Source organism: Clinocottus analis, unplaced genomic scaffold, assembly GCF_023055335.1.
Source record: "Clinocottus analis isolate CAN_PGR_092001 unplaced genomic scaffold, fCliAna1.0.p SCAF_1, whole genome shotgun sequence".
NCBI classification, from domain to species: Eukaryota; Metazoa; Chordata; class Actinopteri; order Perciformes; family Cottidae; genus Clinocottus; species Clinocottus analis.
The window spans coordinates 23,508,576-23,532,227 of record NW_027175820.1 but is presented as its reverse complement, the minus strand read 5'-3'; the positions used below and the strand labels follow the sequence as shown (position 1 = coordinate 23,532,227).

The 23,652-nt window shown below is 43.3% G+C and overlaps 1 protein-coding gene across 1 annotated transcript in view; it reads right to left on the bottom strand.

Moving 5' to 3' along the window:
* Positions 1 to 1,436: 1,436 nt before the first annotated feature.
* The window catches only part of LOC137782498 (protein kinase C-binding protein NELL1-like), a 220,837-nt gene continuing 198,621 nt past the window's right edge, over positions 1,437 to 23,652 (bottom strand). The window contains exons 16-20 of the mRNA XM_068571803.1: positions 20,804 to 20,944; positions 12,411 to 12,604; positions 7,725 to 7,901; positions 7,196 to 7,420; positions 1,437 to 5,892 (exon numbers count right to left, since the gene is read on the bottom strand). Of these exons, the coding sequence (XP_068427904.1) occupies positions 5,842 to 5,892; positions 7,196 to 7,420; positions 7,725 to 7,901; positions 12,411 to 12,604; positions 20,804 to 20,944 (788 nt within the window). The 3' untranslated portion in view covers positions 1,437 to 5,841. The remainder of the gene's footprint in view (positions 5,893 to 7,195; positions 7,421 to 7,724; positions 7,902 to 12,410; positions 12,605 to 20,803; positions 20,945 to 23,652) is intronic.

The window sequence follows — 23,652 nt, the reverse complement described above, 5'->3', positions numbered from 1 at the left end:
TTTTTTTACCCGGTACAAAGTTACCGTTAGCTAACTAGCACCTAAACTGGATAGTAATAAGAAAACGATGTTAGTTTGTTAAGCCAAGTCGGCAACTCCTTTATTATCCTTTTGTTACTATACACCTTTTTCTTTTTTCCACCACCAACATTTCTACACCTCTCCTTCCGTTTTCCTCCTTTCAAAATAAAAGCCCCGGAAACACAACACAATAGCTTACAGTAATAACTGTAATACTGCCGTCATGTCATCGTGAGTTTGTAGGACGCATGTTTACGCTATTTCATACTTTGCTCACTTTGCTCACTTGTCTCACGTATGTAGTTCACCTGGAGACTTCAGTAGTAAATTGAGACTCTTTCCGTGGAGTTATTCTTGTCGCTCGTCTTCGGATGAAGCGCTTCAGCCGGAGCGCTCGCTGTCCCTCCAGCAGGTCGATGTTCGGGTCTCTGTTCCTTCTTCTCCATGTGCTTCGTCCCAGAGGAGCGACTCACTGACCGCTCAACCTTTGCTTTTGGTTTTTATCAGATAATGAAAAGATCAAATCTTATGTGAAGTAAGTTTGACTAAAGTTACAAAATGATATTTCTGGCTGGGCTAGATTGACTGAAATATTAAATATATTTACTAAGGACATTTCATGCACGAGAAAAGCTGCTGAAATTGAGAAATTAAATATTTAGACCTTTTTGTCCTTTTTTTCCTGATTTCACAGAAACGAGGATGTTTTTTTTCATCGTTTCTCTTCCACGTTTCGAGACCCTGCGATTTCATTGGTCCTCAAACGCACCTGAAAGCTCGTCAGATGACACATGCGGAGAGAGACGGTCAGTTACATAGGTTGTTTGTCACGGTGGGACCAAGGAAAAGGTCAGTAGGTCATTTTCTGACCCGAAAAACAGTCAAAATTGTTGTTTCATGTTTTTTAGAAGTACTAGTTTGGGAATACCTGCATTTGTGTGTATTTTTCATTAATTGTGGCGCTGCAGGAAGTGATAAAATATTAGGTCCCATGTTGTGGAGCGTTCACGTTTCCTGTAGTCTCAAAGCGCCGCAGCGCTCCGTTTAAAAGCATGAAAAGAGCAGTAATCTCCTCTGGCGCGCAGCCTTTTCATACGTTCCCCCCGCCGAGGGAAAAGGCAGTATTGATACAAGTAGAAACATGAAAGACTTTCTTCAGGTCTGCATCCCAACGCCGGGATTGACTTCCACTTCCAGGGCTCGGGGGGAAACACGGGTTTCGTTTAAGCTGCCGGCGGCCATTTTTTCCTCAGGCGCCTCTCGTGATTGTTGGCCTTTTTTTTTCTCCGCGAAATTACTACCAACCTGTGAGCTCAGCTGCCAGTCATCATCATCATCAACATCATCATCATCACACGTTGAATGTAAAGACTCTCAGGGAATAAAGTAAACAACTAAAATATTTATTAACCGAATAACTTTTTTTCTCAATTTTTTTTTTTTTTTTTTTTTACAGCAAACTCTTATCACGACACAGTCTTCAAGTCAAATCACACTTAACCCTTTGAGTACAATTAGGTTCGGCCACTCTGATCTGGAGAAGAAACGATGAACGGACCGAATCCAAAACAGGAAGTGAAGCGCATCAGGATCCAGAAGATCCAACAACGGCTTCTTTTTGGCAGGAAAAAAAAAACGGCAGACATTTAAAGGAGGAACACAATGGCTTGCTTTTTTTCTGTAGGAATTGAATCAAGAACAACAGTCATGTTCAACATTAGATTTCTTTTTCTTTTCTTTTTTACATGTGTACATAGTTCGTCTGGTTTTCATGAAGACACTTTTCAGTTCAGTTCAAAAAGACGTGTTTTTTGGGTGGTGGGGGGGGAAAAGAAAAGAAAGAAAAGGTGTGAGGTGAAGTCTGTTCCCGGCTCCTCGTCCGAGTCGACGCTCCCGCTTCTTCCGCCTCTCTCAGCTTTCATCGAGGGAACACTGATCAGAGATCTGCACGTACACAAAGGCTAGTCAACTCCACGATGTCGTCCTAAAAAACCAGTGAAAAGACCGAAAACTATGACCGATACTAAAAGGGTTAAGGCAAGAATAGAAAAATAAAGAAATAGTAAAAACAATAGAAATGTTGCTCCACGCTCGGATCCTAAGAAGCTGTGCTAGTGGGAATTATTCACAAAGTCTGACTCTCTTTACAGGAACCCTCCGTCACTTTACACAGTATTTACAGCCAAACAGAACCCGTCCCACAGAAAGAAAAGGAGTCCACTGCAACGAACACGTTATTCATGAACACAATGATGATTAAAAAACTGTATAATTTCATATCCTCGGTATGTAAAAACGTTTACACGCAGACTTGCAAATAGTGTTTTTTAAAGTAGTCGTCGTCATTCGTATCAAACCGCTCGACAGAGCGATCTCAAAACGTCGTTTCTCAGCGTGACCTTTTGTACAAATGTCTGCTTTCGATCGCCGTGGTCGACTTTGACGGGCGCAGATACCGTTTACAGACATTGTTTTTCTTGTGTGTGTGTGTGTGTGTGTGTACTTTGTGCACAGTTGACTATTCCAGTTGTACAAGAGCCTTTGTGACAACGGAGGCGATGCTCAAGTGAGACACACAAAAAACGTATGAGGACACAAAGGAAGTGGCGGCCCGAGGGGGTTCAGGATGGGGGGGAGGGGGAGGGGGGGAACCACGGTCGACCCTCCGGGGGTTAAACCACCGGGATCGCCTTTCCCAAACCGTTCGTGAAATGAGCCCCGTGGTTTAGAGTCCAAACAACGCGCCGTGTGCGTGAAAGAGTAGAAGAAGAAGAAGTTTGACGTTGCATCGTGGGAGATCAGCAGGGAGGAGGTGTTTTAACTTTTAACTCCAGTGGTCTCAGATGAGGTGAACGAATGAGATGACGCCATCGGGATGATCGTAGAGCATCACAGCTGCAGGAGCAGTTTCACACATTAGGAGGGGGTGGGGGAGGAATGTTGGGAGACTTCTTGCTTGTTTCTAGCGACGGTCTTGAACATGTGATGCTGTGACAATATAAACCCACTACATGCACACTGGCAAAAGAAACGTCTTTTTTTTTTTCGGGTTGAAAACTGTGGAACCAATTTTGTCTTTTTTCCTGTGTTTGAGTTGCCGTAGGAACCCCAAATTAATTCCAATACTTGTGTTTATTGTATGTATTTGTTCAGCAAAGTCTTGGGGAAAAAAATGTGTATCTGTAAAAAAAACACTTTAAAAAAGATATTTTGATCGTAACTCTGAACATCCAGCACGATGTGAGCCAGATTTCCCAGAAATGCCTCTTGGAGCGTCGATAAGACACCTTTTTTGGAAAGATTAGGACATAAAGAATCAGAATCTGCAACAAAAATCACAATAAAACAAAGTGTTGGCCTGTTAGGAAGGAGTTTCAGTCAAAACAACCGTCTTGTGGGTTAAAAAATTGAAATATTATGTATTTTATGCCAAAAGTGTCTGAAAAGGGCATGCTGGGACTTAAAATCGGCGCGGGAGGATTTCAGTGCACAGTTTCCAAACGCTTAAACAACAAAACCATTTAGTTTAGAAAAAGAGTGCCGTTCAATGTCTAAAGTCTCCTGGGTGAAAGTCCTGTGTTTGTTTGCTCGACCTGTCAGGACTTCACCTGTCAGTCAAAGTCTTGTCGTCTGCATCAGACTTCCTGGTCTCATCTCTATCATATGAGGGTTTTGTAGAGAGATTTACTGATTTACTTCATTTCACATAAAAAAAGAAGCTTTGATGAAACCAAATGAATGTTTCATTTTCGCTCTGAAGGATTATCTCCATCTGTGTGGAACAGGTTTCCCCACAGATGAAAAAAATTGAGTCGTGATATCTGCAATATGCTGACAGTGTGCGTAGAAACCAGAGAGGAGGAGGAGGAGGAGGAAGGTGTAGAGGAGACCTTGAACGTTGGCTCCAGCTTTAAAAACTAAGCAGTTATCCGTCTCCTGGCGTGCTTTTTTTTATTATTATGAAAAACTGCTTTTCAATCGCTTTTTATGAAGAACTGCAGAACAAAAGTCGACTGGAAAAACGATTTCACCCGACAAAAGACGGGAAAGCTTCAGATTTATGCTGCCGGCGAGTAACGATCTCACCTCGCGGTTGAACTCGTAGCGTAACTTAACGGGCCGCGACACGCCGCTCCACTGTCGGGGCGACGCCGCCGCCGCTTTGAGGGGAAACGCCGGCGCTCTGGAGGCTGACGGAGGAGAGCTGTGAGTGTGTGACACCGGAGCGGGAAAAAGACCGACTGCACCGGATTCTCACGCCTCATTAAGACGCTGACCTCCTGGCATGTCCAGGCCCTCCCTGACTTGGCTTTCACTACTATTTTTTGTCGTATTGTCTCTCAGAAAGTTGAACTTTACCTCTTTTTTTTCCTTAGTTTTTGTTTCTTGGTCCTCCAGCCTCACGGAGACCAACACTGATGGTGCGTTCAGGCGTCGTCCGAAATCTAAACTCCGGTAACACTTGTTGAAGTGAGAAGAGACTTTATGATGAGAGTAACTCTGACCCTGAGAGTCAAAACACATCAGAACGTGTTACAAGTCTGTAAGTGCAGTGTTACTGTCGTACTAATGACTAGAAATCACTCGCTGGGTCTTTTTCGTTTGGAATTTCGGGAAATTCACGTTTCCTTATCGCAGGATCCAGTCCCTGAAGTGGGAAAAGCAGACAGCTGTTTGTTCGTAAGACGCTTGAATGCTGATTATGTGTGGTGGTAAAACATCCACATGGCATGTAAAGAAAAAGTTTGGCACCTTTTTGATTTGTTTGCATGTTCAGCCGTGAGACTATAAACATGTAAATGCACTGAAATAACGAAAAGGATTGTTCACTTTGACTGATTTCTGTATTGGCCAGATTGTAAAGAAGTCCATGAGAAGAGGATTTATTAAATCAGTTATTATAACAAAAAATGTGTTCATGGTCTCGGTTGTTTCAGGTCTTCATCAATACAGCGTGATGATAATTTCTAAGTAAAATAACCATAAAGCAGGGTATGTTTTGGGGGCGTTGCTACATTGTGATTGACAGGTTGCTCCTCTGACGTCGTCCAGGGAGTCATCAGTTGTGTCGTGTTGCATTTTGAACCTTCTCAGTGCGTTTAGTTTCACGAGAGTTTAAACTGTAACCACTCTGGTCGCCTTCAGCGTTAGGTCGTACTTAGCTCCGCCCCCCTCGTGTCACTTCTGGTTTGCTCAAAAAAAACAAGATGGCGATGGCCAAAGAGAAGTCGGTATTGAGTTGGAAACTGAGCCGACACCGTTTTTACTCTCCACAGAACATCCTATAAAAATGAGGGCGCAGTACTTTTTTATGTTATCACAATAAATGAATGTTTTAGATGATGACTTCTGAGGTGACCAAGCAATAAGAGACATGTTGCATCACACAAGACAGCTGGAACATCTGTCTAATCCTCTTTCAGCTGCTTTCAGGGGGTTTGAGAGGTAATGTTAAACAGTTTAGTGAAATGGGAACAACACAAAGACACATACACAACAAACTGACGGCGGGGAGAGCGACTGCGGCCTCGGTGTCCGCATGAGCCACACACACACACACACACACACACACACACACACACACACACATTCACTCACTCACTCGCACTTTGTGGAGTTACGGCATAAAAGCACAGCCTCAACGCTCCGGTCCGCTCAGTGCATGTTTGTATTTTTCTGTGCACACACTGGCATGCACATGTGTGTGCGTGAGTCCGTTTCATGAATTCGTCAGATGGAGGAGGAAGAGGAGGAAGAGGAGGAGGAGGAGGAAGAAAAGGGGGAGGGGCGTGGCAGTCCTGCAGCGAGAGGAGAGGAGCCTTAGTTGTTCTGCAGGCAGTCGAGATCCACCGAGCAGCAGACGTTCCCGTTCTGAGCGGCGCAGCATGAAAGAAAAAGACAGGAAAGAGCAGACGGAGAGTTTTAAAGATGTTGTGTGTTAAAACAGGCTGCGCATGTTGCCTGCATATCACCGTCACAGTGACACACTTTTAATTGGAACCACTTTCTCCAAAGAAAAAGATGGCCGACATCTCAAAAACTCTAATCTGCACGGTTTGATGCAACAGGTTTAGAAAAAAGCTGCACTGGCCCTTTAAGAGGAGCGACTCACTGTTCTCATTTTTTCATTTTGAGCTATTTAATAACCTCTTGTAGTGGAAGGAAGACATCCAAATGTAAGTGTTTATTGTTTTTACACTGCCTATTTGTGCCCGAAGGTTGTCCTTACATAAGACCTCATCAGCATGTTTAAACTTAACATTTCAGAAAATTTAATAAAATATAAAAATAATAGTCTTTATGTAAGCAATCAACTGGGGGAGATTTGTCATTGTAACCATCAGTTTTTGTCCCTATTGGCCCGTAGTGTCTTCAATACATGTGTACCGCCATTTTCTATTTTCTCAAAGTGTATTTCTTCTCTGATTTAGAGCCAGAAATCTTCGCAAAAATGCATCATTATCTCGCTGTTGAACGTATTTTCTGATTTGTGGAGTGATACAAAGAGATGTCCAACGTTCCCTCTAGAAAAAAATTGAATTTTGAATGCTGGCTTTATCTTTTTTTTGCCTCATTTTCATACATAAACATCACATTGTCTTAATATGTGCGTACAATTTCACCGGCCATTCATCACCGGCTTTGGCTGATTTAAAAAACTAAAAAAAAAACTGATGAAAAACAGATCATTTGTATTAAATGTGCGGCGATGATCTGAGTCATGGTGACATGTTCCTGACACAGTGATCTGCATATTTCTGCTCTCTTTCGGATTAAAATGGGCCTTACATCATCTGTGACAAACAGATTGCTTTGAATTTATCTCTGAAGACAGAAGCAGACGCTGCATTACCGCATCACGCATCACATCTCCAGGAATGTTCTTGGCCTGTGACGCCGTTATCTGACACCATGGAGGAAATTAAAAATACACATGAACACGATCACGCTTCTGTAACTGCATGAGAGTTTTTATATATTCCCAACCTACATGAACAAGTATCTATCTATCTATCTGAGTTATTTTTCACATTTACACCACACACATTCATCATTTTGTTTTGGCTATCTTGGGTCCAGCGCTGAATTAGCCCCTCCAGTGTAAAAATCCAACATGGCTGCCGCACAGTTAAGCTAAACCTTCGCTGCTGCCGCCGCTGCTGCTTCAGCCTACCTTACACTCGCAGGCGGTGCAGGGCGAGCTGGGCATACGCCACGTGTCTCCGCTGAGGCGGACGGCGCCCGCCGGGTCCTGACACGTCTGCCGGATGTCGTACGACAGGTTGTCGGCCAGGCAGGGGTCCGCGACGCAGCGCGGGCAACACTCGCCCTCCGCCACCGCCGTGTACTCGCACATCAACGCGGGGCAGACCAGAGGCCAGCAGTCCACCTCCCCTTCCTGAGAGAGGAAGCAGAAGAAAGGTGACACAAATGTGTGTGTGTGTGTGAGAGAGAGAATCAGCTGATCTGGCAACAGTCACAGCTCACATGCTGATTAGTTGCCACGTCTCTAATTAGAGAGGCGATAATTATCTGAAGCCGTCTGCGCACACAGCCGAGCAGCCGGCTTCAACAAGGCCGAGCTCGAAGCTTCATGTGGGCGAGGAGGATCGTTTTCTTCTTACAAACAAGATTTCATACAGTCAGCTTTCATTTCTGCCGGCAGGAAACGTATGTACGTGTGTGTGTTTGTGTGTACGGACCATGCAGCGGCACTGCTGGCAGCCGTACAGCCAGGACGCCCCGCTGCGGTACAGAGTGCGTCCGCTCTGGTCCAGACACTGGCTGCTGGGCCGGCTGTCGCAGCCGGGGCAGCAGAACAGGTCCTCGTCCGGGTCCGCGCAGTCGCAGGGTCTCCTCCTGCAGTACGTCTGCCCGTCCTGCACAAACACACAAAGAGTGTCAGCGTGTCAGAGAGCGAATGAGACACGATAGTCATGGCGGTGGCCCACCGGCGATAAAATCCGCCTATTTTAAGTCCTAGCATGCCCCGTTCAGACAATCTTTTTAGCATAAAATACGTAATCTTGAAAGGAACGACAGTTTTTTTTTGACTGAAAGTCCTTCGTAACAGACCAAGACTTTGTTTGTCTTTCCATAAAGTTGTCTTATTGACGCTCCAAGGAGGCATTTTTGGGGAATCTGGCTCATATCGCGCTGCATGTTCATACTTACGATCAAAATATCTTTTAAAAGTGTTTTTTTTTTTTTTTTGCAGACATACATTTTTTTCTGAAGACTTTGGTGAACAAATACATACAATAAAATAAAATTAATTTAGGGTTCTTGTGTTTGAGTCGACAACTCAAACACAGGAAAAAAAAAGGTCTGGAGCCAAAAATTGGTTCCACACTGATGTAGAGAAATGGTGCAGAAAGAAATAAAAATACTTCATTGCACATGTGGCCTGATTCAGGGCCGTAACGTTGTGTTTCCAGCATTTCTTTGGCATTGAATGGGGAAAGGGCGGGAAACAAAGCTGCTGACGCTGAACTCTTTCACCAGTCTGGTTACGGTGAAGAGTTTCAGGATCTCCTGGCGGCCCTGCGTGTCGCTCCAGAGCCTTTTCATCTCTGAAATGAATACAATCCTACAAAGAACAGTGAATGCCTGACCTTTTCTTTTGCTATGAAGGTAGTTTAATTGCAAAGATATTGAAAAAAACCCATCAGTATTATGATTCAAAAAGCCCTTTTCTGACTTTGGTATAGGATCAATATGCATATCTGAGGCCTTTAGAGAGAGAGCTAGTTAAAATCTTTCATTCGGGCGAATAATTCAAGGCCAGCACACCTGTTGGAGGATTTAAAAGCAGCTCTCAGATCTGTATTTTTCTACTTGGAGCTATAAATGAAGGGAGGATTAATTGGAAGCTTGGCGTCCCAAGCCAGAATCAAAGTTAAAATCTGCCGGACCTGGAAGCTACCGCCGCCGCCGCCGCTGCCGCTACGTGTCCCCGGCTCTCTCGTCTCCACCCGGGTGAAAACTTTATGGTCCGTTTTACTCGCCACGGCCGGCGCTGTCTGGCACAGGTACGACATTGTAATGGAGATGTAAAAAAATGTTGCATGGAACGGCCTGTTAGAGAATGTATGGCCGCCATAAAATGGCCCCGCATACCATTAAAAGGGCAATACAGAGCCAATGTTTTATCGATGCATATTGCCTCGCTGCGGTAACGGCCGAGTCCCAGGGCGTCGATACCGAGGGCCCCCCCGGTCTTAACAGTTATGGCCCTTGACTTGCTGGGGAAAGCACTGCCAACAGTACAGCGCAACTGTTCATTTTAACGCCGGGAACAGGAGCCGGCGTGAATGCTAATGCTGCGCCGAACCAAAACAACATCATTACGCCGTTTTATTTGATGTCAACTTTGATGACAGCAACTTTATGGTGAATTTGATGACGTTCTCTTTTGATCCAGACGTCTTCGGATGAGGTATTCCTCTCCAGGGTAGGGTTTTTATTCCCCCCCTGAAGGTAATTTAACTTGAGAGCATTTTGTTTTTAAATCACCTCTCTGAGACTCTGGAATATAATTCTCTAATTGAACTTAATTTCTCCTTTGGTGAAAGTTGAGGACAGTACTCTTAAGTTTCCACCTTTTGATGTTACAAACCCTTTTTATGCTCTGCCCTCTGTCATCATCCTCCATCTTTTCCCACTTGCTCCTCTCCGGCATCAACACATTTCAATCACATCAATGAACCTTCCTCTCAACAAACCCATAGACGGTTCCTTGTCTGTTTACCACCGGTCTGTACCTTCTGACCCCGACCACCGCCGGCTGTTCAGTGAACATCCGACTAAAAAACCCTGCAAGGCTTGTGTAATGTAATGTCCTGAAGGCATCACGCGTTAGCAGAGCGTCTCGCCTCGTGTCAAACTTTTCTCGTGTCGCTTCTCTCTTTTTTCGTCACACAACAGGTCCGGTTTTGCCGGAAAAAAACTCACCAGTGTGAAATGTATGGAAGCCCATTACTGCCACATGACAACAAAAAAAAGAAGTCATAATGACAAAAGTCCTAATTATGACAACAAAAAAAGTCAAAAAATAGAGTCATAAGTCATAATGACAAAAAACAAGTCATAATTATGACAACTAAAAAGTCCTAATGACAAAAAAAGTCATTTAAAAAAATTTAAAAAGCCATAATTATGACTTTTCTTGGTCATAATTATAACTCTTTTCAGACTTTATTTGTGTCATAATTATGACTTTTTTGGACTTTTTTTTCTTTGTCATAATTATTTTTTGTCAGTTATGACTTTTCTTTTTTTTATCATAATCTTTTTTTAATACTTTTGTTGTTGTCATAATTATGACCCTTTTTTTGCCTTTTTAAAAAAAATTTTTTAATGACTTGTTTTTTGTCATTATGACTTTTTTGTTGTTATAATTATGACTTTTCTTCTTTTTTTGACTTGTTTTTTGGTGGCAGAAATGGGCTTCCATAGATTCATCAGATTTCCTTGTGAATTTATAAAAATACCTAAGTAGATATTTAAGTTTCATTACAATTGACATAAACTTTCCTTCCTCTAAAACACATTCTCACACACCACAGCTTGGTCAGTGCTCTAGTGTCAAAAGGCTTCGTGTTAGTTTAGCGTCCCAAAGGGTTCGGTCTGAATATCACCTCGTGAGGGCTCTGAAAGAGAATGCTCGACGTTACCTCGACTGACTTAAGTGACTAAATGTCAGCGTTTACTTTTAGTTCCTCCCGGGACACAAACAGCGGCTGCTGGAGCCATCGAAGCGTCTCGCGTCGGGAGGCAACAAGACGTGAATTACCAGATTCAGAATGAGGCGCACAAACACCCGTACGTACGCGTCGCAGGATTTGCTTTTAGTCCACCTTTGATATTTACCGGATTAGTTCACATTGAAACGTCCCGGTTGGTAAATTCAGAGTTTTATGAGCCGAAGAAGCATCAGTGGATCTGCGGCCCGCAGCTGTCATTTCATTCCAAAATAACCCCCGTGTGTTACGTATTAATCTAACTCGCTGAGCCGTGACTCCCCGAAGACTAAATCTGATCGATATCTGGCTCTTCCTGCAGCCGCGCTGCCTCACTCTGACTTCTGAGCACAGACCTCCAGGTGCAGCTTCGAGCTCCTGTGCGTCGCGACGGGTTGTGCGTGCGCAGCTTTTCCTGTGCGGCGGCAGCTCCTTTACGAGTTCCCTCGATCGGGTGGTACTGCTGGCTTGTTTGCAACCTGTCTGGTCGTCAGACTGCGTCTAGCCCGTCGCATTTTGTCGCATGTTGCTTTGTCCTGTGTTTTCATAAGCAATGAATGAGGGTGGAAACAGCATTAGCATTAGCATTTGAGCTGGAGGAAATTATTACTTTACTGGAATGAAAGTAAGAGAAGCATTCAGAAGAAAGGCGGCGGGGAAAAAAAAGTGCTCCATATATCCAACCAGCCTATCCCTCTCTTCACGCCATTCCCCTCTTTGAGAATATGTAATCTCTTCATTGTTAATTCATCCAACTCTTCCCGTCTCTTCCATTTCTAAGACTTTTTTTTTTTCGTGCGGGTCTTCTTCTTTCTGATAGCGATGTCTCAGAGTCAAAATAACAATGGCATGAAATCTCCGTGCTCAACACTGCTCGCTGTTTTTAAAAAAAATATTATTCACGCAGGTGAAACAATAAAGTGAAGTAAATTGACAGAATTTCTCGAGGGGAAAATACATAAATAAGGTGAATATCGATGCATCGTCGTTGGTTTCATGTCAAAGTCCTAAAAGATAATTTACACTTTCCGTCTTTTCTGTTTGGAGTTGCTGGATGGTTTTTGGGCAAATTGCCAAGAAATTCTCCCACCAAAACTCTTTTAATTTGGAAGGTAGGCAGCTAAAAGTTTGTACTTTTCCAGAAATAGACAGATTCTTGACAGTGTATTATCAGCTCAGTCACATGAAGTCATGGAGTAGCGATAAAGTTTTAGAATATAGCTGTGAGGCAAATCCTGAGTGAAGATCTTCGACTCACAGTGGTACTCATATCCGTTTTGCACGAAAGTTAGCATGTAATTGCCAAAAATCATGGATACACTTCTTTCCCTTTAGCGAGTAGTGAGAGCCATGCCATCGCTCTGGCCTTTTTTTTTTTTTTTTTCCCATCCCGGTGTTAAGTCTGGCAGTAGAAACAGAGCTCACTGCCAAGCGGAGAAACAACCGATGAACGCCCGTGAGTTCTGCCGAGTAATTTGTCCAGGGAATGAAAATGAACGCCGTTCGTAACCTTTCTCACTGAAGGCCAAAGCCAGCTGTTGGTGCGTGTAAGAGGCTTTTTTTTAAAAAGATTTTCTATGTGTGTGTCCGGTACAAAAGCATCTGACGCTCCCTAAACTCATAACGCGCGAGGTTCATCTTCCGTACCTTGCAGGAGCATATAGCGCAGCGGTCGAAGCCGGGTTTCCAGTCCTCTCCGTTGCTTCTGACTTCCTCTTCCTGTGGGCAGTCGCCGCCGCAGCCCGGGCCGGACGCGCACACGCAGTCGTAGCCTCCCGGCAGGTTCACGCACACGCTGTCGTTCCAGCAGGTGTGCGTCTGCAAAACGCACTCGTCGACATCTGGAAGACAAAAAGAAAAAAAGCTTACGTGTCGTTTGTTGCGTGGGAAAACGAGGTCAAGTGAGCTTTTTCTTGTGGAAAACTACAAGGAGCGTAAATGGATGTTTAGATTTGTTTCAAAGGTAATAAAAACAAAAAAAAATGCAGCTGCACCCCATTAGATTCGTATTCAAACAACATCGTGGCAGAGCTTTGATACACAACCTTGTATCCCGGCTCATTCACACACATCTACTTTGCCAAATACAGTTGGGTTGAGTCATAATCCCCCGTCTGGATTATGTTCTCTGGCAATGTTTTTTTTTTCCGAGGGTGACATTTGTCATCGAGAGCTGAAAGTGTTGCGCAAAGTACATTTAATACAGTACAAGCTGCACCCTTCAACAACTCTGGGGTACGTTTTACTTTGAAGGTACATTTTTTCAATTTTCACGTCCTCCTGTTATTCTGGAGCCTGGCAGGTATCAGGTGTACTATTTGTAATAAAGTATAAAGTGCATAAAGGAATATAAGGAATGGAATAATATAAAGGAATATATAATAAAAAGGTGTTTTGAAGTAAAAATCCCAGTATTTACAAACTCAACATGTGTAGTAAAGAGTATTAGTAGACATTCAGTCGCACTGGTCTTAGTTATAATGGTGATACTGTTTTTAAATTGTAGAGGTCATACTAGGAAAGGATCGAATTCAAATTATTGCCTTTCATTTACTCTGCATTGGTAATATAATTTACTCACAATTGATTTATATTCCTTCCAAAGAGGACCAGACATATCCATATTGATTTTTCAGTTGAGCTATTCCTTATTCATTTTCGGTACGTTGTTTAGAGCATTTTTTTAGATAGGCTAGGACTTAACAGGGTGTCTTTGTCATCTCCTACACATGTTTTAAAGGATAACAGATTGCTTTTGGTTGTGTCATTATTCATTCAGTAATAGCATGAGCTCATATGTATCACCCCTTCCCTGCATGTGCAAAGAGTGCACCTGTACATAGTGATCAGTCTCATCAATCACAGCCTTTGTATTCTATTTTTGGATATATTTTTATTATCGAAAGAAATGAAAAGTCTATTAAGACAGAGAAATGTTAGTCTCTTCTCTACTAACCAAAAAGAACGGACAGCATTTACTTTTCCATATCAGGAAACAGGGTGCCAAACATCTGTGGCTCCCTTGTATCATGACATTTAACTCTCTTCATGCTCACTCCATGCGAGAGAAAAAGACCAAAGACCCCTGAGACAGTTAGCTCTGCTCTCCCCCTGCCGCCTCCTGATATTGATCACACCCACACCGACAGCAGGCCGCCGGCGCTGCATTAAGAAAAGGCCCCAAGTCGAGAGGACCAAGGCTACATTTCACACAAAAAAACACACAACCATGCTTTCACACTTTGAGCAACGCGGTCAACAAACACATTCATCTTCTGCGCAGCTGAGTGAGATCCACGCCGCCCTCTGTACTTGCCAATACAGCGTGTTTAGGTTTCACTGCGCAGTATTGCAGTATTATAGTATTACAGTATTGCAGTATTACCACCAGGCAATTAAAAGAGGTAATCTTCTGCAGGGTAAACACTTTTAGGACATGATGGACTCAGCTCAACGTGATTAGTCTCGGCTCAACGGTCATGTTTCTAAGCTGTACTTTGTCACTTTTGGGGTACTTTGAGCTTAATGCTAACATAGCATGTGAAAATATACTTGACACACACACACACACACACATATATATACATATATATATACATATATATATATATACATACATATATATATATATATATATGTATACATACATACATACAGTATACACACATATGCATACATACATACAGTGTGTATATATATATCTGCATACATTCATAGAGTATATACACATACACACACACACACACACACACACACACACACACACACACACACACACACACACACACACACACACACACACTGCATTACATGTTGTAGTTCAGCTACTGTGTGAACAGCCTGACCAGAGTCTTTCTAAATTCTCACTTCAAGTGTCTTAAAAATGAAATAAAGAAAAAACAATACTTTTTTCATTCAGTATTTCATTTTTCTTCTTCTTCTTCTATTTTTTTCAAGCTGCTTTTAATGAATCCCATTCCTCAGCAGCCCCAGAACACCGGGGGGGATAAACGTCACGGCTGGACCGAACAGCTGAGTCCGTGGACCTGTCGAGGGTCTGCGCTTAGTTCAGACGCGTCTGTAACACCAGCAGAGGGAACCGGAGGGAACCAGAGGGAACCGGAGGGAACACCAGAGTTTACAGCCAAGGAGCTGGAACGCCAGGAGAAAGCTGGATCCGACAGATATGAAACCAGCGAACCGCGGGAACACATTCAAAAAGAAGCTTGGTCATTGAACTTGTTCAAAATATTGTCATGTTATGAAAGGAGAAAACCAAAGCATGAAATAAACACATGACTCACAACGCCAGAGGAAGCAGAACGATGATGATGAAGAGCCTCTGGACCAAAGTTACTGAAACTGTGAACGCCATGAAACATGAACGTTTCCTCCAGCGGGAAATGATGAGTGGTACCCACAATGCACTGTGAAGAGCTGAATACACGCTGTAATTATGAGGGGAGGGAGAGAGAGAGGGGAATAGAGCGGGAGAGAGAGAGGGGGGGGGGGGGGAGAGGGGGGAGAGTGTGAGGGACTGGGAGAGGTTGAAAGAGAGAGAGAGAGAGAGAGAGAGAGAGAGAGAGAGAGAGAGAGAGAGAAAGAGAGATTGAGACAGTGAGAGAGGGAGAGAGATTGAGAGAGAGAGAGAGGGTGAAATGGAGAGAGAGACAGAGCGAGAAAGAGCGGGAGAGAGAGGGAAAGATAGAGATGGAGAGAGAGGAGGGAGAGGGTGAAAGAGAGAGAGAGGGGGGGGGAGGGAAAGATAGAGATGGAGAGAGAGAGAAAGAGGGAGGGAGAGGCAGTGTGAGAGAGTGAGAGAGGGAAAGAGGGAGAGAGAGAAAGAGAGAGGGGAGAGAGAGAGAGAGAAATGGAGAGAGAGAGAGAGAGAGAGAGAGAGAGAAAAGAGAAAGAGAGAGGGGAGATAGAGAGAGGGGGAGAGAAAAGGAGAGAGAGAGAGAGAGAGACCAACAATGCTCTGCTTCCGCGTCGAACTATTTGCATAAACTAAATGAAATCCCCATCAGCAGTCAGACACACTGCAGCACCTCCGCTGGTGAAGGATTAGCGCTCTTCATGCTACATTCACCGCATTCAGCCACAAGCTGCTGCTCGCAGATGGAGCGCACTCTTACATGTAGGCTGCGAAACACACGTCTTACAACCGAAAAACACGACCAAAAAAAAAAGCCCTTCGGAGAAAACCAGCCGAGCACATCCGACCGTGTGGAGAAACTTACACTCGCACCTACGCGGCGCTACAAAATGAACAGCACTAATCCGCACACGGCAAGACAACAAGCACACAACAAATAAATCCCCCTGACAGATGTTGGTAATTAGGAGGCATCCGAAAGCTCAGCGTTTGAGTATTTAAATCATATATCTTGTGGTATGTCTCCAGGCAGCCCATATGGAAAGGTCATGTATATCAGAGAGAGAGAGAGAGAGAGAGGGAGAGGGAGAGAGAGGAAAAAAGAAAATGATGCATACATGCTGTCGCACGGGGAGACAGTGGGAGTTTATGGTGTATTATCCTCATCTCTATGCACAATCTGTTTATTAAAGCCACCTGTCTCTCCCTAAAGCATTCAGCATAGTAAATGGGTTTTGGGACGCGGCCCGTGCAGCTCTCCGTCAACGCCGTATAAAAAAGAAAAGAAACGGAAAAAAGGAACTGCTGTTTGCAGCTGCTCCGGTTCTCGTCACAAGAATATGCAAGGGAAAATACTACGCAACATACAGTACTACAATGGATTGCATTGCATTGAAACAGCAGCGATTTGTGACTTGAACACAACCTTTTGTGTCGCCGACATCTTACGACATGATGTATTGTAACACGAGGAATTGTACAAACCCTTCAGGGTCTTCAGCCTTTTTACTGGATTTTACATCATTTCTTAAATTCACCTTTTAAAGGCACTTGCATATGTGATACATACCCGTGTGTTACATCGAAAATTGCACAACAATCTCAGCTCTCTATATAATGAGGCACAACTGACATACGGCCCAAGTGTAAAGTGATAACATGGCCCTAAAGCTGAAAAATCTAAGTTTGATTTTCCAAGATTTCGTGTGACGAGTACTTTCGGCACCGCGTCACCCGACACATCGCGGCCTCCATCTCTCTCTGTGAACCGCGTACAAGCTGACGGGAAAAAGGACCCGGAAGAGGAAACCCTGCTGATTCCTTTAGAAGTTTAAACGTAGTTCTGTCATATATTTTCGCGGAGATATGAATATTTAAAAAGCGTAAATCTATCTATTAACTATCTATCTTTTTTCACTGATATTGTGGAGATACTTTTTTAAAATCTAATTTCTTATACTTGTGGACTACGCTTGCTTATCTGTACGTATTTTCCACATATAGTCATGTGTGATGTGTGTGTATGAACACACACATCCCCGACTTGGAGGAAGGGGGACAGATAAAAGACTCTCATACGATCCATGCGTCACCCAGCAGGACAGCCTCGGAGTAGCACAGCCAGTTGCTCCATGTGCCAAACATGAATTAGTACCTGCATTACAACAAAGTGCTCTGTTCATTTGAAAAACAAAGCCCATCCTTTACCCAGAAAGCCCCTCTCGCAGCTGAATAATCCCCCAGTTTGCTCTTGCGGCAAAACAACAGCAGGATATCAACAGATATATAGAAATATAGCATGTGGAAACTGCTTTTTGCCTGTTGAACTGCATAATTTATTTATTATTTGCAATTAACTGCTTCTTCAAAGAGACGGTCTGTTTCAATGTTGAATTCCAATTCGTCTTTGTCATACACGCACACGCAACACACTCTTTATTATCATTCAAATGAATATGTATGAGCACAACAAGAAAGTGAATGTCCAACTACACTCGTGACTCCGCTTGAGTCCTTTGCTGCAGATATGTGAGTGTTTGTGTGTTGATTTATTTATGCAACGTTCTTCTAAAATCATTCTGATTGCACAAGCTTTTGTTAGTAGAAAAATAAATGCGCTGTACTTTTAGCCCATTCATGTAAAAGTTGTGTGCATAAAAAAGAAAATAGAAGTCAAGAATCATAAAAAGAAAACTTTACGTATTGAAAAAAATCAGCTTTAACGGTTGATTGAGGTGGAAAGTTTGTGTATCAATAACTGCAACATACGACAAAGTGCAATGGAATTAAATCATAATGTAAATCTATAATCTTGATGAACTTCTAATATTTGCATACTTCGTAGTAGCGGATGGAAAAGCACATTAAACTAGCTTCCTCTTGAGCCGACTTTCAGTAATTCAGTTAAAATAGGTGCGATATTTGGACGGAAATGTAATTGTCTTTTGTGATGTCACCACAAAGAGTCACCAAAAGTCAAATTTTCAAATCCGACACTAAAAGGCCTCACAAGAAAAGCAGTTTGCAGCTTTCCCCCTCAACAAGTTTCTTTTCGACACGTCAACAACAATTATAAAACTCACAAATGTAATTGGTAGTCTGGCTGATTATCATCTCCTGTTGATGGAATAATTGGGGTGTGTGTTCCTGTGTTTCTTCATTATTATCAGAGCCCAACACAGAACTGGCTCGTGAAAAATCACACCATCTCTTTGCCACATTACAAGTTTTGTTGTTCTGTTTTGTATCATTAGAAACTCATCTTCTTCCTCTTCGGTGCAGTTTTGTGCACAAGATTTGACTCTTGCACCATTGCACTAGTTCCAAGTCTATATCCATAAGTTACAAATGAATGAAATATAAATAATTCACATTTTGCAGCAGAGGTTGGGATAGCTTACAGGAGACTCTGAATCAAAATCAAGTCCAAAGGCCTCTTGCTAGCAAAAAGCAAAAGTGTTTCACTCCGTCGAGTCGCCCCGTTTGCTATTCGTTACGCCGTCAAACAAGTCTATAGGCGACTAGACGATCGCTGCCAGGTCTCTCCCCTCTCAGACATCGAGGAGTTGAGACTCCATCTTTACTACCGGCTCCCTGACAGTGAAGATGGCGGCGAAGAAAACTAAAAAACAGAGACTCATGCATCTCATATCATGCCCGTCGTTATCCATGGATTTAATCTGCAGAAGCTCCGGTTCAAAATGAGACTGAACTTTTCTACCAATGTCAGGTTTTGTTTGACAACATTGGCCGTATGGCGCCCGTCAAAGACTTCGCAAGGCTTGCTTTTTTTTTAGCCGTGAAGCATAAAGCTGTCAATCAAATAGTTTCTTAAAAAGTGAGAATCGAACCATGCCGGGTCCTTCACCAAACAGGAAGAGAGCACAATCTGGCTCTGAAGGACGTTAGCTGCAGCTAACTGCTAACACGTTACCCGTTAACTTTTTATCAGTCAAGTAGCACACGAGATCAGCTGTGGAAAGAAATGGACGGAAGCACATCAACACACACACACACACACACACACACACACACACACACACACACACCTGTATAAACATATATATTCTGAGCTCCTGAACATCGTGCCGGTCGGGTAACGTTGTTTACTGCTATCAGCAAATTTCCACAGTTAATTGCGAAACTAAGATGGCTGCCAGGAATGAACAGAACATGCATAATAAATGAATTCTTGATCTTAAAGAAACCTTATTTAACCCATTTTTGCTTTTCACTTACACTTTGAGCGTCGAACTGCTTCTACAACCCTATTTTTAGGATACGAGCACAAACGTGCCGTTTAAAACAACTTGACATATGCGGCGCGTTTTCTGTAATTCCTTCCGAAACGTGCCCGGAAATAATGTCACAGAATGATGAACAGTCGGATCCATACGATGCTGAAACCTTCAGTGCTCAAGTCTGCAAAACTAGAAAGACAGAAAAATAAATCTTCACTTTCCTCGGTGTTTGTGTTAAAGGATCAGAAGCTGTCAGTACCTCCTCTGCAGTTTGCATTCATCGTTTCACCGCCACACAATAATGAAAACAAATCGCGGGTTTACAGGAGAGCATCTGTCAGGCAGTGTGAAGAAAGAAACAACGGCGTGACAAATGCATTCTTTTTAAAATTTCTTTCCGATTTCATTTCTCTTATGGCGTCACATTTCAGTGCGAAATATACGACATTGAGTATTCTCTTTTTACAGAATCTGAAATTAAAGCGTCGATACAAACTGATACGACCAGGTGAAGACAGGAAGTGGAACAAATTCAAAAGTACTACCACTACTACTACTACTACTAGTACTACTGCAAAACATATCCAAGTGCAAGAAGCACACAGGATTGATTTCATCTCTGCACAGCCGCCCGAGAACTTTTATCTGTCTGCTTTTATCTGCTTTATGTAGCGGAGCAGAGATCTGAGTGAGTGGGAGGAGCAGAAAGAGTAAAATATATAAAATATTGTTGATTTCTTTCCGCTTGTTTTTTGTTGTTGTTGTTGCTTGTGAGCTACTACAACACAAACCGAGGTGGAGAGTAACTAATTTCATTCATTGAAGTACTGTATACTCTTAGTTATACTTTTACGACACAGCTAATGTACTTTTAACTCTACATGTGTTTTACAAAATATAGCATAATCAAGAAATACATTATGATAAAATCCATGTATATATGTAAGACTAGTGGTGAATAAGTAAAAGGTTTTTTTTATAAAGTACTTGTACAATGTTCATTTTGCTACTTCAGGCACATATTGCTGGTAATACTCTAGTTTTTTACAGTGTGGTATTGTTACTTTTACTTCAGTAGATGAGTATTTCTTTCTCCACTGAATAAAACACGCTACTCAGCAGAGTATACAGGAACATCGGCCACACCTTTAACTGTAGTATCAAAACGATGCACAAATAAAAAGTGTGTGTGAAACGTGTGTTTCACGCTGTACGGTTAGATCTCGAGCCGTGAAGGTGAGAAGACCCGATTAGCGCGTTGCACCCGAGCGTCACATCGCAGATCTGATGAGCTCGCGCTGACACGCCGTTTCATAAGAGGATGAATGTGACACAAGAAACGACCATCAGGTTATCATGACCATGATGATGCGTATGTGTGTGTGTGTGTATGTGTGTGTGTGTGTGTGTGTGTGTGTGCTCACCAATGCAGGAGCTGCCATCCAGCAGGTAGGAGCCATTGTCATGAAAGCCACTCCTGCAGTCACAGTGGTACCAGCCGGGCAGGTTGACACAGCGGGAGTGGTTGTGGCACTCGATCAGGCCCTCTGCGCACTCGTCGATATCTGAGGACACACACATACACAAACACACACAGCAGCATTAGTCTACATTATTTTCCGAGCAAAGCAACCTCACCCTGAAGCCTGTGCAGGCTTCAACAGCTCACAGTACGACAGCCGGCGTCTCTGCAGCTACGTCAATGTCTTTTTGGAGATGTTTCCTTCCAGCACTTCACCATTTCTTCGTTGCTACGCATGCGGCGTTACAGTATCTCTTCCCGCACTTCGTATGAGGGTGGAGGGTTTGCATCAGTGTGCGAGGGTTGTAGCGTTTTGTCAGTACAGCAGAGCGATGTCGTGTCTTAAAGCAAGCAGTGCAAATATTTGGCTCTTTCATTTGCCTTGAGGCTGAATTATGGCACACTGCAGTTTGTCCCCAGCACACGCTGCGTTTCTACATATATAGATGACCCAAGAGAATCACAACCAGAGACCGTTTATTTGCCGGGAATGTTTTCTCAAACGAGGACTTTCCCTCGGCGGAAGGTGCAACGTCAGACAGGAGACGTTAAACGAGACAAACAACAAACAACAGTCAACGACAACACAGTGCAGTGCGTACTAAATGAAGTACGAGGTAAAGATAAAGAGCCGTTCACATGCGGCGTCGACAGAACTACAGTTTCTCCATCCATAAAATACAAAGATGCTAACCGGCTATCGGAGTTTGTGCCATTGATATCTTCCTGTTGCTCCAGCGTGGATGTTAAAGTCACAACAGATACCTTTAGCCCTCCCTTAAGATCTCTCTCTCACACACACACACACACACACATGCACGAGTCGTGTGTGTTGGGTCTGTGTCGTTAGCCCAGTGTGCTGTCGGTAATGACGTGGCATCAGTCGGGGGTCAGAGGTCGGGGTCAGAGCGACACCAAAGGGTTCCCTCTTTGACGTTTCACTGAAACACACCATGATTAGAGGCGACTGGCGGCTGAGAGCAGCACGAGAGTCTCTTTGGCCTTTAGTCCTCAAACGCAGCCGGTCGGATCATGTGACCTTACCTCAGAGCTCCTGCTGCCATCATTATTAGTACTGGAGCTTTTTTTTCCATTTCTTAAATGCACTTTTTTCTCGTATGAAAGAAAGAAGATTGTGGCACAAACCAAGACAAGGATATATCATTTAAATATGGAAATTCAATCTAAATGAATCCTTCGTCCTCCGGAGACAAAACCAGACGCATCAGTGAGGAAAGAAAGCTTGATCGTGATCAGATATCGTGTTTGAAAGTCCACGAGTTTCATCAAATTTATAGGAACAGGAGGATGAAGGGGTTCAGAGAATAAAAACACGGACGCCATCTTGAAAAAAGAAACGCAGAATGAGCAGAAAATAATTATGTTATTCATGTCATATTATATTCGTTTGACGTTTATGATCGCAACACTATCGTTTTTATTTAACCGTGCAAAAAATAAATCACAGCAGCGGCAACAGCTGTCAGCATGTATATAAATATATATTGTATATATACTGTACATGTTGTTGTTGCCACAACTATTCAAATTAGTTGCATTCACAACGCTTTGTGCAAATTAGGATCATCGCAAATATTCCATCCAAGTAAAGAAACTTTCTACTTCCTCATGTTCTGAGACTTTCGATCCCGATCCTTTCGCTCTGGAGTCTCATGATAAACACTTTTCCCCGTTTTACAGGAACAAATGAAGGTTGATTTTCCTCGTTCGAGAGCTTTGTGAGGAAGCCAAGAAGGTAACGCCCAGGTGGAACGTCTCCGGCTCACAAACAACGGCGTCTGAGCCGCCGGCCTTCATAATCACAATCACAACACTTCTGCCCCGCGTCCCACACGTCCGTCCATAATTGATGCAACGTGAGTCATTCGTGAGATGTTTTTTCACTGCCGCAACGTTACATTCAGTTGTCAGTTGCGTCTGTAACAACAACAACAAGCAACACAAAGAAGATGATCAAGGGGACATTCAAACCTGTGATAACCCACTGCACCAACTCCACAAATAACTACCAGAACCTCTCTTTTTATGGAGCGCTCGTGTTCATCAAAGCCCCATTCAACACCCGCAGAGTCAGGCTTTTTTTATTTAGTCGTAATAAAAGCTTCTTTACTTTCAGTCCAATCCAAACGTGAGCACTTTCTGCTTGACTTCTTCCCCGTTTGTGGGGTTTTCCCAGCAGGCGTACATGAGGACTCTACGACAGCCTGGACTGTGAAGGAACTGCAACTTTGAGCTTTTCGGAGGGAAACGGGAATGAATCCACAGGCAGTTGAAATGATCCTGCAGCCCTCTGGAGTATCCGCTCGCCTGCCAAGCGCCACGTGATGACCCTGATCACAGTCCCACTGACCCAGTGAAACAACAGCGCGGCAAAGAAAGTCACAGGGGGCACTGACGGTAATGTGTCAGAGGACAAAACAACAACAACAACAACAACAACCCAGGTCTGAGTTGAATGCTACTCGATAGTCCGGGACCAGTAAACTGTGCGTGACATTAACAGCCTGCTGGATCAGCGGAGCTGCTTTTGGAAACGTTTAATGCCCCATTCTGACAATCTTTTGGCATAAAATACATATTTTTTTCTATTTTTGAACCAAATGACACAGTTTTTTTGACTGAAACTCCTTCCTAACGGACCCAGACTTTGTTTTATTGTGATTTTTGTTGCAGATGCTGATTCTTTACGTCCTAATCTTTGCAAAAAGGTGTCTTATTGACGCTCCAGGA